At 38.8% G+C, this 18,156-nt stretch overlaps 1 protein-coding gene across 3 annotated transcripts in view; it reads right to left on the reverse strand.

The window, feature by feature from the left end:
- The window catches only part of Chd9 (chromodomain helicase DNA binding protein 9), a 183,744-nt gene that overhangs the window by 111,446 nt on the left and 54,142 nt on the right, over positions 1–18,156 (reverse strand). For all 3 annotated transcript variants that reach the window (XM_041649401.1, XM_041649402.1, XM_041649400.1), the window contains one exon: positions 16,466–18,090. In XM_041649401.1, coding sequence (XP_041505335.1) covers positions 16,466–17,920 — 1,455 coding nt within the window. In that variant the 5' untranslated portion in view covers positions 17,921–18,090. The remainder of the gene's footprint in view (positions 1–16,465; positions 18,091–18,156) is intronic.

Here is an 18,156-nt window from a genome sequence, read left to right on the forward strand (position 1 = left end):
GTTTTACTATATAACATCTTCTGCTGTGTTATTATGCAACCAAACTGTCCACTAAGCAGATGTCAGCACCACGATCTTGGTTTTCTCAGCTTCTAGAGCCAAATCTCTCTTCTAAATTATTTCCTCTCTAGTGTTTTGCTATTGCAACAACAAAAATGACTAAAACAGTAGTACCCTTTCTCAAAAAGGCAGTCAAGTAAGTGCCTATTTAAAAATTCACATTACAGCCATTAAAAAGTATGTATGGCTTAGTAGTATGGCTTAGTATGGCTTTATGAACACACTAAACATACAAAGTTTACTTTTCTCTTTTTTCTCTTTTTCTCTTTTAGTTTTTCGAGACAGGCTTTGGAGCCTGTCCTGTGACTCACTCTGTAGACCAGGCTGGCCTCAAACTCACAGATTTACCTGTCTCTGTCTCCTGAGTACTGGGATTAAAGGTGTGAGCTACCACTGCTCAGCTAAAGCTTACTTTTGAATACCATTTTTTATCATATGTAACTTTACTGCTATACTTAGCATAGCACATTGTGGTTATTTATAAACTAAGGCCATATTCAATTTATATCTCTAGAATCTACCTTATGTTTCACGGTTTCATATTTAAATTCACAACTTACTTGATATACTGTGAACTTAAATGAGATAATTCAATTAATAGTTCTTAAAATATTAAGAAAATGCTAGTATTACTTTAGTTAATGTGCTTAAGATTAATGTTTCTTATATAAAGAAACCTAGAGACTGAGCGTGTATAGCTAAGTGTCACATACACAAGGTCCTTGGTTCAATATCCAACATTACAAATCAACAGCACTCAATAATAATGTACAAACAATTTGTAAAATGGGGGAAATATTTAAATAAGCATTTTATCAAAATAAAAAAATGTCAAATAAACAAAAGGAAAGGTACTCACATTGTGAGACATTAAGAAAAATACAACTTCAGCCGGGCGGTGGTGGCGCAGGCCTTTAATCCCAGCACTCAGGAGGCAGAGGCAGGCAGATCTCTGTGAGTTCGAGGCCACCCTGGTCTACAAGAGCTAGTTCCAGGACAGGAACCAAAAAAGCTCCGGAGAAACCCTGTCTCGAAAAATCAAAAAAACAAAAAAAATACAACTTCAAACCACCTACCTATAAAAGTATGCACTATATGATTTCATCTGTAAAACATTCTTGAAGTAGCTGCCAACAAACATCTATTTGAATGATTTTAGTTTTGAAATCTTGCACACAAGTGTTTATAATAACTCTCATTTTTAAAAAAATCAATTATGTGTATTTATTTTATGTTTTACTGGAATGCGTCTGTACACCACATATATGAGTTATATACAGCTGTAAGCTGCCATGTAGGTTCTGGGAATTGAACCTGGCTCCTCAGGAAGAAGAGTCAATGCTCTCAAGCACCAAGCCATCTCTCCAGTTCCAGAAGCTTTTTTATAATTATTAGAATTTAGAAACAACTTAAAACTACTATTTTCTCACTCATCTGCTTTTAGTTGAATGTAGTACATGATTGGAACTTCTCAAACCTTTTGTTATGGGGAGACAGTGTATCACTATGTACCCTAGATTGGCTCTGAACCCACAATTCTGCCTCGGTCTCCAGTGCTGGGGTCCTAGGTGTACACAACATTCTGCCAGAACTTCCTAATCATACAAAACTGCCAACTAGACTTCTTCCTATAGCAACTCCTTTCCAGCCTTCTGTCCCATTCCCAACACATGTGTGTGCAGACACATATAACTCTTTGGGTCTTTGTCATGCTAGAGACACTGGCTTCTATATCTGACTATGAAAAAGACTTCAATAAACTTCACTAAACAAGACAAGCATTTTGGGCTAAAAGATATTCAACATCATGATGTATTAGGAAACTTCAAATTACAGCTATAATGGTTTAATAAAAAAGACTGAAAAGCTATCAGAGTAGGGTGAAGTACATTTGAAACCTCAGCAATCAGGATGTAGAGGGCAGAAAGAGCTCAGGTTTGAGGCCAGCCTGGGTTACATGCCAAATTCAAGGCCAACCTATGCTAAAGAACAACAGATCTATTCTCAAAACAAAACCAAAGGGATAGGAATGTAGCTTGGTGCTAGAGCCTTCAATTAAAATGTGGTGGGGGTAGGGGGGTAGCCTAGCAGCCCCTGTTTGAAGAGAGAGAAACGTAAAATTCTCATACACTGATGTTGGGAATGCATAATACCAACAACAAAACAATCTTTGTTCTGTTTTTCATGTTGTGTATACATGTGGTGTGGTGTGTGTGTGTGTGTGTGTGTGTGTGTGTGTGTGTAAGCTGTAGGTTGAGGTCAAGAACTATGTCTCCCACTTTAGTTACCAAGGCAGTTCAGTGTTCACTTATGCAGACACTCTTGCTAGCTGGCTTGCTCTGGGGAGCCTGTTTCTGCCTTTTAAGACCGGAATTTCAAAAGGGATGCCAGTCTCACACTTGCAAAGACTGAGCACTTAACCCCTGAACCATTGCTCCAGCTGTATTCTGTTGTTATTAGTATCAGCTCTCACTCCCACTTCCTTCCTTCCTACTTTCCTTCCTACTTTCCTTCCTACTTTCCTTCCTTCCTTCCTTCCTTCCTATTTTCCTTCCTTCCTTTCTACTTTCCTTCCTCCCTCCCTCCCTCCCTCCCCCCTCTCGTGTGTGTGTGTGTGTGTGTGTGTGTGTGTGTGTGTAACAGCTGACTTTGAAATGGACACGTCTGTACTCATCTATAGCCCAGAACTCAAGTGAGAAGCAAAAGCAAGAGGATTATTCTAAATTTGGGGCCCATCTGGTATACAGTAAATTCTAGGATCTATGTAACCTTAAAAAGGAAAGTTGGAAAAGAGGGAAGGAAGAAGGGAGAAAAAAAGGAAGGAAAGGAGGAAAAAGTTGACATTGGCCTTGGGAATATACCTGTTTGCCTAGCATATGAAAGGTCTTAGGATATACAGTAGCACAAAAACCAAAGAGACTATCTTACTACACACAAATTCTTTCTAAAAATGATCTTTGATGACTCAGTGATGTTAAAAGAATGTACAGCACCTGCAGAGGACCTGGGTTAAGTTCCCATCACTCACATCATAAAGTTTACATACCCTGTAACTAAAATTCAAGGAGACCGAGTGCCCTCTTCTGGTCTCCACAGACACTCGCATGCACATGGTGTATATACACTCACACAGGCACAAACATACACATCAATAATAAATATCTCTTTTAAAAGTTTTATGATATACCAATAAAAGAAATGGTATAAACAAACCTAAGAAGTACTATGTTCCTGAAAAAAAAAAATACAGAAGCAAGATGATCCCATTGATATAGAATCATAACAATGCCCTTTTCTGGCATTTACAGACACCAGGCACACAAGTGATATTCAGACATATAAAAAAGCAAAATATCTACACATATGAAATAATAATAATAATAAATCTTTAAAGAAAAGAAACGTGAAACTGAATGCTGGCCACATAAAAAAGTGCATGTGCACGTGTACACACACATACAAACACGCATACACACGACAGTCTTATTACAGATATAGAATACATAGCATACACAAGATAAAAGAAAGAACAAAATAATAAACTATCACATATTTGTGAGAAACAAGTCAATACGAACAAGAGAACTCTGTCCTCTTAAGGAATAAAGTGAAGAAAGGGCAAGAAACTTTCCAGGAAGGAAGACAATTATGCACAAAAAGAAACAAAGAGTCTTCCAAGTAGGCTTGACACTGTGAGATGTTAAAATGCTCATAGGATACTGAGGCACCACTATTCTTACCCCTCTGAACATCAGGACAAACACTATTCACTCTTTTCAAAAAGCCCAAATGGACTAGAGAAGTAGTGAAAAAAATTACTTACAAGACTGGATGAGGCTAAAGTTTGAGAAACCTTTGATTCAGACTAGAGACAAATTCTATCCATTGTCTATGTGAATTATTTGGGTTGGTTGGTTGGCTGTTGGTGGTTAGATTGGTTGGCTGGTTTTGGTTTGTTGTTGTTTTAACAGACAAAATATTTTTGAAAGTTGAGAAAGAAATTATATTTTCCCCTGCCAGGTAAAAAGTTACATTGTAAACTACGATAACTGGCAACAGGGGGATTCAATCAGCAATTTATCCTTCAATTGATAAGGCCTTAAGCATGAGTATGAGGGGCTTAGAGATATGGTCAGTGGTTAAGAGTGAGTCCTGTTCTTTCTAGAGGGATCTGAGTTCAGTTTCCATCATGCTACAACTACCTTTAACTCCAGCTCCAGGAGATCCAATAGCTGTGGTTTCTGAGGGCACACACATTCATGTGCATACTCATACACATAATTAAAACTAAATTTTAAAAGATGAGTTTGGTAGGCTAGTTGGTGGCACATGCCTTTAATCATGGCATTGGGAGGCAGTGGTAGGCAAATCTCTGGGAATTCTGAAGCCATCCTGGTCTACAAAGGAGTTCTAGGAAAGCCAGGCCTCAGAGAGTGACCCCATGAATGAGTTTGCGAACCAATGTGGACGACATTGGTTGGTTCTATTGTAATTTGTAATGTAGGAAGTGGGAAAGGGAAGAGAACATCGTTCAATATGGAGCTTTTAGAATATACAGTACTTCAAATTAACAAATTTAATAAAAGTAAAATGCAAACATAAAAACATTCCACTGAAGACAGCTTATGAAAATATCATCTATATTCATTTTTAACCTACTTTGTTGATCTTACTAAAAGCAAAATATATTTCTCTCCTTTGATATAAAATATGGGGGAAAGTCTACAAATGCACTAACTTTTGGCCAGGGGTTAAAAAATTTTTCTAATTTGAAGTAATAAGGGCGGCGGCGGGGCTGCGTCCCCAACACCCCAGCCGCCGGCCCGGCTAGCTTATGCCCCGAAATAATTACACGGACACTGTATTCTTTTAATCACTTTTAATCAATGATGGAGGAAGGTCATTGGCCAATAAAGAAACTGCTTGGCCCTGTGGGTGGAGTAAACAGAACAAAATGCTGGGAGGAAGAGGAAGTGAGGTCAGAGACTCCACAGCGCTCTCGGGAGCAGATGCCTGAGAGAGACGCCATGCTCCGCTCCTGGGATGAAGCTCCGACCCAGGATGGGCTAGGCTAGAATCTCCCCGGTAAGCGCACCTTGGGGTGCTACACACAGATGATTGGAAATGGGCTAAATTAATATGTGAGAATTAGCCTAGAAGAGAATGGGCCAAGCAGTGATTAAAAGAATACAGTGTTCGTGTAATTATTTCGGGGCATAAGCTAGCCGGGCAGGCAGCTGGGGTGTTGGGGACGCAGCCCCGCCGCCACCCTTATTACCTCATATGGCGCCCACGTGGACAACTGCTTCCACATAAAGCCTGAGACAGCTTGGGAAGTAATTCTAGAACAAAATGAAAGCATTGTGCCTGGTTTCTTGGTAGCAGCAATTTCTCGGTTCTACTCTGCTTGCTAGAGGCAAGCAAGCGCCTCATCTAAGAGAGGCTTCCTGACTCAGCTTTAGCTGCAAAGCCTGCAGCTCATTAAGAGGTCCTGCCACGAAACACTTAAACAGTGTTGAGGAAAAGCTGAACGCATACTTTTTGGTTTTCAGCCGTAGCAGGAAAAAAGCTGCGCCGTTTAAAAATGCCGGCTTTCTGGGCTGTCCTGCCAGGACAAACTCTGACTCTTTTATGCAGGCGGTTTGTGCGGTTTGCAAGCACAGGCTGCTGAAGCTCGCTTGCTGGCTACAGTCAGTACCTCGGCCATGAGGCTGGAAAGCTAAGGAATGGGCTGGATCCAGCCGGCAAAGCCACGCCTTTAATCCTACTGATATTGCTTGGTAAATTAAAGACTCGTGTGGTCAGAAAAAGAGAGATATACAGTAAAGAGAGATTCAAAGACAAAGAAAATTTCTGAATGGTTTAAAGTGTGTTAAAAATATATGCAGACTAAAAGTTGAAGTTCTTAAAGTAAAAAACAAAAAAAAGGAAGAGAGTTGTTGTGTGTGGTAGCACACGCCTTTAATCCCAGTGCCTAGAAGGCAGAGACAAACAGATCTCTGTGAGTTCAAGGTGTAGTAGCATACACCTTTAATCCCGAATGCCTGGGAGGCAGAGACAGGCGGATCTCTGAGAGTTCAAAGACAGCCTGGTCTACAGAGTTACTTCAGGTCAAAGATACAGAGAACCTATCTCAAAAAGCAAAAAGTTAAAAGTAAAAATAAACTAAATAGAGGTTAAAACAAAGCTGCACAAAGATGGAAAATACACAGAGAATTTTGATACTGTATGCTATTATGCTCTCTTTGAATTGTTTGAATGCTGAGGAAAGAGCAAAAGCTACTAAAAGATATTTATTTATAAATGCTGCTGAGCTAATCCAACATAGATATTTTGATGCCTTGAATTTGAAATTTGGACCTAAGGACATGATGCTTTGGAAAGGAGTTTCTTATTTTGTTTTCACAGAGGATGAGACGCTGTTCATTTCTTCTATTCCGATTTGGTATGATGGACCACGCCCTCCTGAAGGGTTGGTGTGAACGCCTTCAAAAAATTGCTTCGCTCAACTGCCAACTGAGATGAAGCTAACACACAGGTTATACCCTGAAAGACCTAATTAACGACGCCCCCATTCAGCAGGAAGCAGTTTGGAGAGAAAAAACTGCGCCCATGTTCCCAAATATGGTTTATAAATGTTCTTTTACATTTAAAGGGGGATATGATATAGGTATGAATAATTTGCATTAGTATAGATTTTGCTTTATTGATAGAGATTTACGGTCAATTTTGTTATATATATAAGTGTTTCTGATTTTGATTAAGGTATTGTGATTGTATAGTTCATTTAAATATGTACTGTATAATTAAGAAATATAGGTTGTTAATGGATAATCATCAATAATAGTAAAGCTTGTAGTCATGTTAGTTAGATTTTCTAGATATATAGAGATATATTTTAGATAGACATTCTTCATGTCTTTCAAAGATTACAGAATAGGACATTTAATGTTTTAATAACTGAGGACTTTTCATGACAATGAGACACTCTGCTCCCGAGAGCGCTGTGGAGTCTCTGACCTCACTTCCTCTTCCTCCCAGCATTTTGTTCTGTTTACTCCACCCACAGGGCCAAGCAGTTTCTTTACTGGCCAATGACCTTCCTCCATCACTAATTAATTGCATTGTTTACTAATACAATCATCTAGATGATCCATTAAAACCAAAGAAAAAGCAAAGTTACAATTAATGAATTAAAAACAAAATAAAACGAATTAAAGACTAAAGTTGACTATAGAAAAAATAACTAGTAGTAGAAGAAAAGAGGAAGGAGAGGGGCAGGGAGAGAGTGAAAGAGACTGAGCAAGTAAATAGATTAGATTAGATAAAGCCTAATCTCTCTCTTCTCTTTTTCTTTCTTAAAGGAGAGACACACACACACACCCTTTTTTTTAAAAAAAAAAAAAAAAAAGAGCATTGTTTTTTTTGTTTGGGTTAGGGTTTGTTATTATTTATTTATTTACTTATTTGTTTGTTTGTTTGTTTTGAGAGAGGGTTTCTCTGTCGCTTTGGAGCCTATCTAGGAACTTGCTCTTGTAGACCAGGCTGGACTCAAACTCACAAAGATCCTCCTGTCTCTGCCTCCTGAGTGCTGGGATTAAAGGCATGCACCACCACTGCCTGGCTGTCACTTGCTTTCTTAATAGCCACTTTGGCTTAGGTGAGATGGAATTCCAAGGTAATTTTACTTGCTTTCCTGATGAGCTTGGGATAAATGCTGTGCTTATGACCACAGATTTGTGCTGCTCTCAACCTTGGACAGCAAAGCTGCTGCTGCTGATTCATTTTTTTATTTTTAGTTTTTGAGACAGGGTCTATGTAGCCCTGGCTTTCCTAGAACTCTCTATGGAGACCAAACTGTACTGAAACTCATAACAGAGTTCAGTTCCTCTTGTCTCTGCTTACCAAGTGCTGGAATTAAAGGTGTAAGCCACCATGCCTGGCTCAGTAATGCCACTCACTATACTTGATAGTAGTTAATGCAGAGACTTATTGTTTGTTGCCGTCTCCATACCTCAGTTTCCTCCCACGATAATTAGAACAAATGATCAAATTCAAATAAAATGTTCATCGTGATGGCTGGCCCAATGTGTTAATGTTAATGTATATCAAATAACTTATAGATAGCTCTTTTTGCCAAGTGCTGTCTGTTAGCTATTACATTTTCTTAGCAAGATTTCCTGGTGCCTACCTACTTGGGAGGCAGACACTGAGGCAGGGAGAGGAAGGGAGAGGTCATCCATGTCTGTATAGTGAGTTCCAGGCCAGTAAGAGCTACACCTGAGCACTGTCTCACTGGATAACATGTAACAAAGTGTCAACAGGGAGGCTTGTCTTCTAACTTTGTTTCTTAAAATTGCAAAATTGTTCCTAAAACAGATCTCACTGAATACTTATATAACCAAGTGTCAGTAGTGTTTCTTTCCTATCAACCTCTTAAGTACTTATTTCATCCTTTTCCTCCTCCTCGCCTTCTCTTTCTTCCTTTTTGAGACAGGGTGTCACTAAATAGACCAAATTTACCCAGAACTCCTAATCTTCTGGGCTTACTCTCCGGAGTGTGAGGAATCACAGTCATACCCCATCATCTACACCGTAACACTGGTGGAAATAATTTTTAAGTATCTGTCTTCAATATAATCCAACTGCTTATAATAACCTTGTATTAAATTTATCAGGAAGTTGGGCACGGTGACCACACACCTTTAATCCCAGCAATTGGGGAGACAGAAGTAGGCAGACCTCTGAGTCCAAGGTCAGCCTAGTCTACAAAGCAGGTGCAGGACAGTCAGGACTATAGGGCTATCACACCGTCTCAAAAACCTTTTTTAAAAAAGGTAAATATTGTCTTAAAAATGTGCCTTGCATCAGCTATCCAACCTGTTAATAACTTTTTAAAGTTTAAGCAGTAAGTGTCTCTGTAGCTTAAAGGGGGGGGGGGTGTGGAATCAAGGAATTAAGCAAAGATAAGAAATTATCAAAATACAAAAATTAACAGACATCTAAAACAGAACTTCTTGCTTTGAGTAGCATTTAGGCCACTCTGCTATACAACTTGTGCACTGAATTTAACTTAAAAACAGTGAGCTTACATATTTTCACTTTGTAAAGACAAAAACTAAAGACATAAAATAGCACAAAATATTTATCATATAAGAGTGTTATTCTCTCAAATTCTTCTCTCCAAAAACAAAAGATGGTGGTAAATCAGTATTTTCTCTGCTTACAATGTTGTATAACAATCACTTGGAAACATTTGCTGTGGCTTCTCCTGCCTCTTCTCTCCACTAACCTATACCTGGACCTCTTCCCTTGAGCTTTTTCTCCATTTCAATTGGCAAATGAGCATGGTGGCACAAAAGCCTTTAATCCCAGCACTCATGAGGCAGAGGAGGGTCTCACTATAAATTTGAGACCAGCCACATAGAGTTTCAGGCCAGCCAAGGTACATAGTCAAACCTTGTTACAACAACAACAAAAAAGTAAATAAAATCCTAGAGTCAAATGTAGCCATCTTCACTGTTCCTAACATTGCATACGGACATGACAAGCAGGGCTATACAGAGAACACCCTCCTGAAAAAATAAGTAAATAAAAATTCAATATTCTCATCAAAGTTTCATAAATTTGAATAAAGTGCCACCATTAAATTTTCAGAAAGCAGATCAAAGAATATCTTGTCTAGGATACAAGATTTATTTCAGAATTTATTCTGTTGATTGGTATGTAGGCACAGATGTGCATCATAGAGCACACATTCAGAACAACCTTGGGAAGCCTGTTTCAAACTCAGGTGGATGTGCAGCAAGTGCTCTTAGCTGCTATACCATTTCACCAGGACTACCTCAGAATTTGTTATGATAAACTGAAAAAAAATTACACCACTCATATTTTTATAAGTCTCCCAACTTCTGTAACTGCTTGGTAATTCAGTACAAAACAAAATTATTGCAAGAAATAGAGCTAGCCAGGCGGTGGTGGCGTGTACCTTTAATCCCAGCAATCGGGAGGCAGAGGCAGGCGGATCTCTGTGAGTTCGAGGCCAGCCTGGTCTACAAGAGCTAGTTCCAGGACAGGCCCCCAAAGCTACAGAGAAGCCCTGTCTCGGAAAAAAAAAAAGAGAGAGAGAGAAGAGATAGAGCTAAAAAAATCTGATTTAAGCAGGGCGGTGATGGTAGTACAAATTTCATCCCAGTGCTTAGGAAGCAGATGCAGGTGGATCAATAAACTCAAGGCCAGCCTGATCTACAGAGTGAGTTCCAGGACCGCCAGGACTGCACAGAGAAACCCTGTCTCGAAAAAAAACAAAGCAACAATAATAACAAAAAACAAAACTAAACAAACAAAATAGAACACTGGAGATGTTGAGATGGCTGAGCACTTCCAGAGGACTCAAGTTAGATTCCTAGAACCCACATAGCAGCTGACAACCACCTATAATTCCCATTCCAAGAGATTTGAGGCCCAATTCTGGTTTTTTAGGCACTAGGTATGCAAACAGTACAAAGACATATATATATAGGTACAACACCCATACACATAAATTTTGGAAAATAAAAACAAATTGATTGCCTATCAATTTGATTCCAAATTGACTGCCCTTTGTAAATTTTTAAACATTGCTTTCATAGAGGGGAAAAAAAGGCTAATAGCTTTTAAATTTCATTTGTTTATCAGTATAGAACAAGATGATGTTTTTAAAAATGTTTTTCGTTAGCTGGGAGGGGTGGATCCCCGCACTTAGGAGGCAGAGGCAGGTGGATCTCTGTGAGTTCCAGGCCAGCCCGGTCTACAGAGTTCCAGGACAGCTAGAGCTACACAAAGAAACTCTGTCTCAAAAAAACAAAATACAAAAAAAAATGTTTTTTATTATTATGTATTTGTGTGTATGTGTATATATATCTGCATATAAGTGTGGAGAACAGAAAGGTGTTAAATCCCCTGGAGCTGGAGTGACAGGCAGCTGTGAGCTAGCTGATGTGGGTGCTGGGAATAAAACTTGGGTCCTCTGCAAGAACAATATGTGCTCTTAAGCCATCTCGTTAGGCCGTAAGATGATTTACAAACAGAGTTTTAAAAGAATTTCTCTTCTCTTCTGGTACTAGTGAATGTCTTTAATCACAGCACTTGGAAGTCAAAGGCAGGTGGATATATCTGAGTTGGAGGCCAGCTTGATCGACAGAGTTCCAGGACAGCCAAGACTGCTACACAGAGAAAACTTGCTTCAAAAAAACAAACCAAACTAAACCAAGCCAAAACAACAACAAAAAAGAACTTCTCTCTATGCTTACATGTCTGTATGCTTATATGCTAGCAATGGAGGCTACATCACTCATCTATATGTCCTTGCAAATCTATAAAAGAGAGTCCTGACTACCTTCAAAGCTGAAATATCTTTAGAAAAACATGAATTGGAAAACTAAAAAATAAAACAAAAATAACATGTTAGCTCTCAGAAAACAAAACCAAGTAATAAATAAATTCAATCGTTCATAATTTAATTATACATTGGGCAAAACAATTAGTCAAACCTGGAAAAAGACTACATACAAACTGAATAGATGAACCTAAATTCTATCATTGGAGAGTTTCTCCAGGGTCCTTCTGACTGACATGCTTGACCCTCCCTCCAGCAGAGGGAGCAAAATCCTAACACTCAACAAGTAAAGTGAAAGACAAGTTTGTACCCTTTAAGTGCACCTAAGTATAGTTTTGGTGCGTCCATCTTAGACATTTCAAAAGTTGTGTGTTGATGCTCTGGTTACAGAACATAGAAACATCAAGCCAGACTTGATCTGGAAGCTTCTTCCCTGCAAAGTCTCCCTCATCAATGCGGAAAGTGCTATGTAGACTGCTGGGAGAGAACTGTCATCAAGTTCTCATTCAGCTGTGTGCTGTACTATTACCAGCCAAGCAAGATGTGCCACTGGTGCAACAGTAACGAGTCTGTTCTGTCTCACTGGACTTGAGATGTCCCACATCTGGTACCATAAACACTGTCAAGAGTCTATGATGGCTGGGAAGGCCGCAGGCCCAATGGGAAAGTTGTTTTGCTAAGTGGATATGATGTGCCTACCAAATTACCTTCTAAAAAAATAATTGTGTTTGTGCTACTAGATTACAGCTGCTATCAGCTTTAAGTCAAAGAAGCAGTATTTTCTTGGCAGCTAGCAACTAACTACTGGTCAAAGTACTGTGAATAAGTGAATGCTGAGTGTTCTGCCCTAAATGGGACATCTGTATTGCCCCTTCCAAGGCTCAGACAACAATTCACAAGAGGAAGCATAAATACTGTCAGAGTGTTGAATGTTGTCTACAGGGCATAATATGTCTAATGCAGCTGTGATTACCTCTTCAAAACCTGCATATGATTGGATCCATCACCAACATCCACTCATGGAAGCAGGAGAGGAGATACTCACAAGTCCTGACCCTATAGGTAGTTGCTAGGGGAGGGAGAGACATTTTCACCATTGTTAAAGATACTGGTAAGGTGTCCAAGTCTCTGTAAATAGTCTCTCACCCATGCTCCTATAAGCAATGCTAATGAAAATCACTAGGTCATACAACAAAGGAAAGCCAAAGGGAGACTGGTTGAAAAGAGGAACAAGAATAGTGGGAGACAAGAAAAGTTAATATAGTATCTGTTAATATGATCAAAATACATTATAAGCATGAAAATGAATATATGTAATAGGCAATATATAATTATATACATGAAAAGATCATAATGAAGTTTCTTATTATTTTTTGTTGGTGTTTTTTTTTGTTTTTTGTTTTTCAAGACAGGGTTTCTGTGTGGTTTTGGAGGCTATCCTGCAATTAGCTCTTGTAGACCAAGCTGGTCTCAAACTCACAGAGATCTGCCTGCCTCTGCCTCCCGAGTGCTGGGATTAAAGGGGTGCACCACCACCGCCCGGCCTGAAGTTTCTTATTATGTATAATTAATATATGCTAATAAAAAATTTTAAAAATAGTATGTTGAAATTTTTTTTTAAATAAAAAACCTGGGCTTGGTGAAAAAGGCTTATAATCCCAGATAACTGGGAGGCTGAGGCAGAAAGATAGTAAATTTACAGCCTACCTATTGGATCAAAGCCAATTTAATTAATTTAGTAAGAATCTGCCTTGAGCCAGGTGTAGTGGCTAACTCTAATCTTAGCACTTGAGAGGCAGTCAGAGCTCTGACTTCCGGGTTACAGGCCACCCGAGATAACACAGGAAACCCTGAAGACAAACAATTAAACAAACAGAAGTCTGTCTTCGAATGAAGACTAAAAAGAGGAGCGAGGGGATAGCACAGTGGTAAAGTGCTTGCCTATCATGCACAATGTCCTGCATTGGTCCTCTAAGCACTAATCAGGTATATTAGTCAGTATAATAACGAAGACTATAGTTCTATAATTCTAGTACTCAAGAGATAGAGGTGGGAAAATCAGAAGTTCAAGATCATCCATAGGGAGTCTGAGTTGAGGCCAGCCTCTGAAACATGAGATCTCAAAAGAAAAAAAAAATGGACAAAAAAATCCATAGTATTTCACTGTACACTCATTCTCACAGGTAAAAATATTGGAACATTTCACTTGGCAGAAGCAGGCAGATATATGAGCTCAAGGCCAGCATGATTTACATAGTGAGTTCAGGTTAGCCAGAGTTATACAGAATGAGGTCTTGTCTCAAATTAAAAAAAAATTGAAACATTTCATAAGTAGTTTAGTAAGATTTTATAAATTATTATATTTAATATGTTTTTGTCAGAAAAGTAATACTCTCACATGACAAAATTTACAGAATACAGGTGAAAAACAGTACAAATGTATTACCCTTAAACAACCTATTTCCTTCTGGTATATTTTTATTTGTATATTAGAATACTAGTATAAAAAAAGTATAGATAGAAAGGCATTCATTAAGTACCTAACTATATCTAATAGTTCTAAGTATTTTTAAAACTTATGTTAATCTTTTCCAACACCTATTATAGAGATATTGCTATTTTATACATACACACACCTTTTTTTTTTTTTTTTTTAAAGACAGGGTCTATGTAGCCCTGGCTGTCCTGGAACTCTCTATGTGGATCATACTAGTCTCAAAGTCACAGAGATCCAGCTGTCTCTGTCTCCTAAATGCTGGGATTAAAGGCATGTACAACTATACCCCAACTCAATGTCTTATATTTTTAAGATCAGGAAATGATGGAGGTGGGTCTTGTATCTTATCTGTTGCTTTCATTGGTTAACTAATAAAGAAAACTGCTTGGCCTGATAGGACAGAAAATTAGGTAGGCGGAGTAAACAGAACAGAATGCTGGGAGAAAGAAGCCAAGTCAGGCAGTCGCCATGATTCTCCCACTCCAGATAGATGCAGGTTAAGATCTTTCCTGGTAAGCCACCTTGTGGTGTTACGCAGATTATTAGAAATGTGTTAGATCAATATGTAAGAGCTAGCCAATAAGAGGCTGAAACTAATGGGCCAAGCAGTGTTTAAAAGAATATAGTTTCCGTGTAATTATTTCGGGTAAAGCTAGCCGGGTGACGGGAAGCAGCCCCGCAGCTCCTTCAACAAGGAAACAGGCTGGAGAGAAAGCTCATGGGTTAAGAGCACTTGCTGCTTTACCAAAGGACCCATGTTCAGATCTCAGCACCCATATCAGATGGCTCACAAATGCCTATAATGCCAAGTACTCAAGTAATCCCCCTCTGGCCTCTGAGGGCACACACTCACATAAATAAAATAAATCTTTTTTTTGTTCTTGTTTTGTTTTGTTGTTCTGTTTATCAAGTAGTCTCTGTGTAGTCCTAGCTGTCCTGGAAATTGCTCTGTAGACTAAGCAGGGCTTAAACTGAGACCTGTCTGCCTCTGCCTCCCGAGTGCTGGGATTAAAAGTGTGCACTACCATGCCTGGCTATAAATAAATCTATATAAAAGTGAGAAAACATAGAAATACAGAAATTGTGTAACTAGCTCAAGCCACATCTGAAGTATGAAGAGCTACGAGTTTGTCTATTCGAGAGTGTGGTTCCAGTATGGGCACTCTGAACTATTTTACTATGATCATAATCTGGAGTTATATTTTATACCTGGGGCACCATTAACATTTTCTCAGTGTTAGCCTTTAAGGTCTTTTTAATGTTGATAGTGATCCATTAAATTTGTATGTGATAACAAGCTGGGATGTTTCCAGTTCCCCACTATAAATATAAAATATCCTTGGGGGTTAGAGAGATTGCTCAGCAGTTAAGAGCACTGGCTACTCTTCCAGATGACTCTGGCTCAATTCCCAGCACCCACATGACAGCTCACAGTCATCTGTAACTCCAGCCCAAGAGAATTCAACAACTTCAGGCCTCTGGGGACACTGTGCATGTACATGGTACGTAGACATGTATGCAGGCAAAACACCCACACACATAAAATAAAGTAATAAATTTTAAAAATATATTTTTGTATATATTACTTTTGCTATGTTTGTGTCAAAATGTTTTTCAAAAGATTCTATCAGTTAATAAAGCCATAAACATTATTAATTTTACCACAAATATGCCAGCAGTAAGCATGAACATTAGGACTAGTGAGAGGCTCAGCATGGAAGGGTGCTTGTTGGCAAGACTGATGACACAAATTTGATCTCAGAATCCAGATACGCAGAGTCCACCCTCTACATACACCTCGGCATGCATGCTTCCACATGCATTCACATACAGAATAAATAGATGTAAAAAGCATTTTTTGAAAGCATGAACATTCAAAAATTGTTTCTAATAAAAGAAACAAATGTTCTACATTTTATTATTCTCTCATCACAACGAATTGTAACCAACGTTCCACATTACCTTGGCATTACGATTTTGATTTCCTAGGTTTTTAATGTGTGTTGTGTTTCTTCACAGCTTTTCTAATGTACCCAAACTGGCCCAACCTTTCAACCCTGCCTCAGCCAGCTGAAGGCTGAGATCACAGAGTGAACTCCATAGTGCCTGTTTTCTAAGTTTCTTCCTCTATGATTTACTCAGTGATCAGAGAGATGTTAGATTTGCTGATAAATCTGTATGAGCTTGCATAGGAATATCAATACTATGCCTATCATATTCATACTAAAACATCTCCAGACTGTTGTTTCCTATTTCATGATCATGGCTACTAAGATTCAGTCTTGATAAAATAACCTTTTGTTAAATGTAAAAACAAAAGCAACAACACATATTAAAACCTACAATTCCAAAATACTAATTGCTTCTAATACGATTTTAATAACAGGATAAAACTGTCAAATATGCACTCAGTAAAATTCTAATTTTAAGAAATCTTGAATAGGTCTCATTTAAAATTAACTGAACAGAACCTTACTCACCCTCATCACCTCAAATTGCCAAAAAATAAATAAAAAGAGAGAGCTACATACCTGTCGCTGTAAACATAGATGATTTCTGTTGTGTAAATGCTGATGATTAGACAATGAGGAAGGCCAGCTCCGAGCTGGATATTGCATCTGGGATTGGGCCATGTCAGAAGGCCGTGCTACAAGATGTGAAGTAAACTGTCGATCAAGGTCATGATCTAACACATGATTCGAGTTATCTTGTCCAAACGTTGACTCATCAAATTGAGGGAGGAGACCCTCTTGAAGGAGGTCCTCTGGGTCAAGTCCTGTAAATGGTTCTGTATGAGAATCCACTTGATGAAGTAAATTCTCCTCTAAAGATGAAAAACCATTAGTTTCCACGTGATCGTTGTAATGATCCATGTGAGGTCCTGAGTCAACAGGATCAGGGAAGTTCATGTGCACAGGAGATAATTTTGAATTGCTATAATTACCCTGAGGATGTGACGGATGCAAAATTTGAAAATTATTTGAATTCAGTGATGGAGTGGGGTTTAGGATATGCTGGGAAGAATCTTGTTTAATTCCCCTATGAGGTGAAAAGGAGTTGCTTCCAGCAAAATCAGATAAAGCCTGATTTGTATGACTGGGTGCAAGAACTGCAGATGATTGCAGAAGACTGCTCGGTGACACGTGACCACTGGAGAAGGAGTACTGTGCAGGGAACTGCTGGGAGTTACTGACGGAACAGGAAGTCATACTGGGAGAAGGTCTGTTAAAGGGTCCTTCCTGATGACTGTTACACTTGAGGAAGTGGACTGGAGGATTCGCTGCTTGAGAAAACTGCACCGAAAGAGGTTGTTGTGAAGAGGAGGCGTCAGTTATGTGTGGCGGGAGGTTAGCATTAACTCTGTGGGGACCAGAAGCATTAATGTTTATAAAGTTTTTAGACTGGCCAAGAGAATTCTGTCCTGGGTTAAGATTACTTCTGTTTTGTTGTGAGCGAAGTGAAGTACACTGTGTTTGATGTTCACTGGGCTGAAATAAGGCAAAATCATGGTGCACCACAAAGCTTTTATTTTGATGTAGAGAGTGTGAATGTCCTTGTTGATGAAAAGGAGATCCATTTTGATTAGAAAGGCCAGTGGCTGTCTGATGACCCCACATTGGACTGCCATCTGCTACATCTTGAAACAAGCCATTGGCTTGGTTTGGGGGATGGATTGGAGAACAATTAAATTGAGAGTGTGGAGACAATACATGTTCAGCTGGACTGCCAAAAGACTGATTAACTTGATGAAATTTCATTGAGTCAAACTGATTTAACTGTTCAAAATCCGTCATCTTCTGATGTGTTGGAGTACCTTGAACATGGTTTAGTGAATCTATATGCAAAGGCTCAAACTCTGCACCCAGGTTCAATTCATCCACTAGTGAAACAGGTCCCGGCTGGACAAACGCATCATCTGACAAGCCTTCTAAAGTCTCACCAAAAAGATTTGTATCATCGAAAAAATCCATCATTGGGTCTGTCATTTTGAAACTTCAGTGAGAATTTGGGTTGTTAACTTCAAACAGTATGTTCAGCTTCTCTGTTGCAGATAATAGCGCATCATTTCTGGGGGTCATCAACTAATCCAAAACAGGCCAGTGTTCATTACAGCTCTACATAATAACATGATAACATGTCATGAAGTATCAAAATCCTAGGAACATAAGAACAAAAGTAATTTAAATTTAGTAGTAGTAGATATTCTTTAACATAAATAAAA

The sequence above is a fragment of the Microtus oregoni genome, unplaced genomic scaffold, assembly GCF_018167655.1.
Source record: "Microtus oregoni isolate MIOR12 unplaced genomic scaffold, Mior012 000004F_ref0000308, whole genome shotgun sequence".
In the NCBI taxonomy this organism is placed as follows: Eukaryota; Metazoa; Chordata; class Mammalia; order Rodentia; family Cricetidae; genus Microtus; species Microtus oregoni.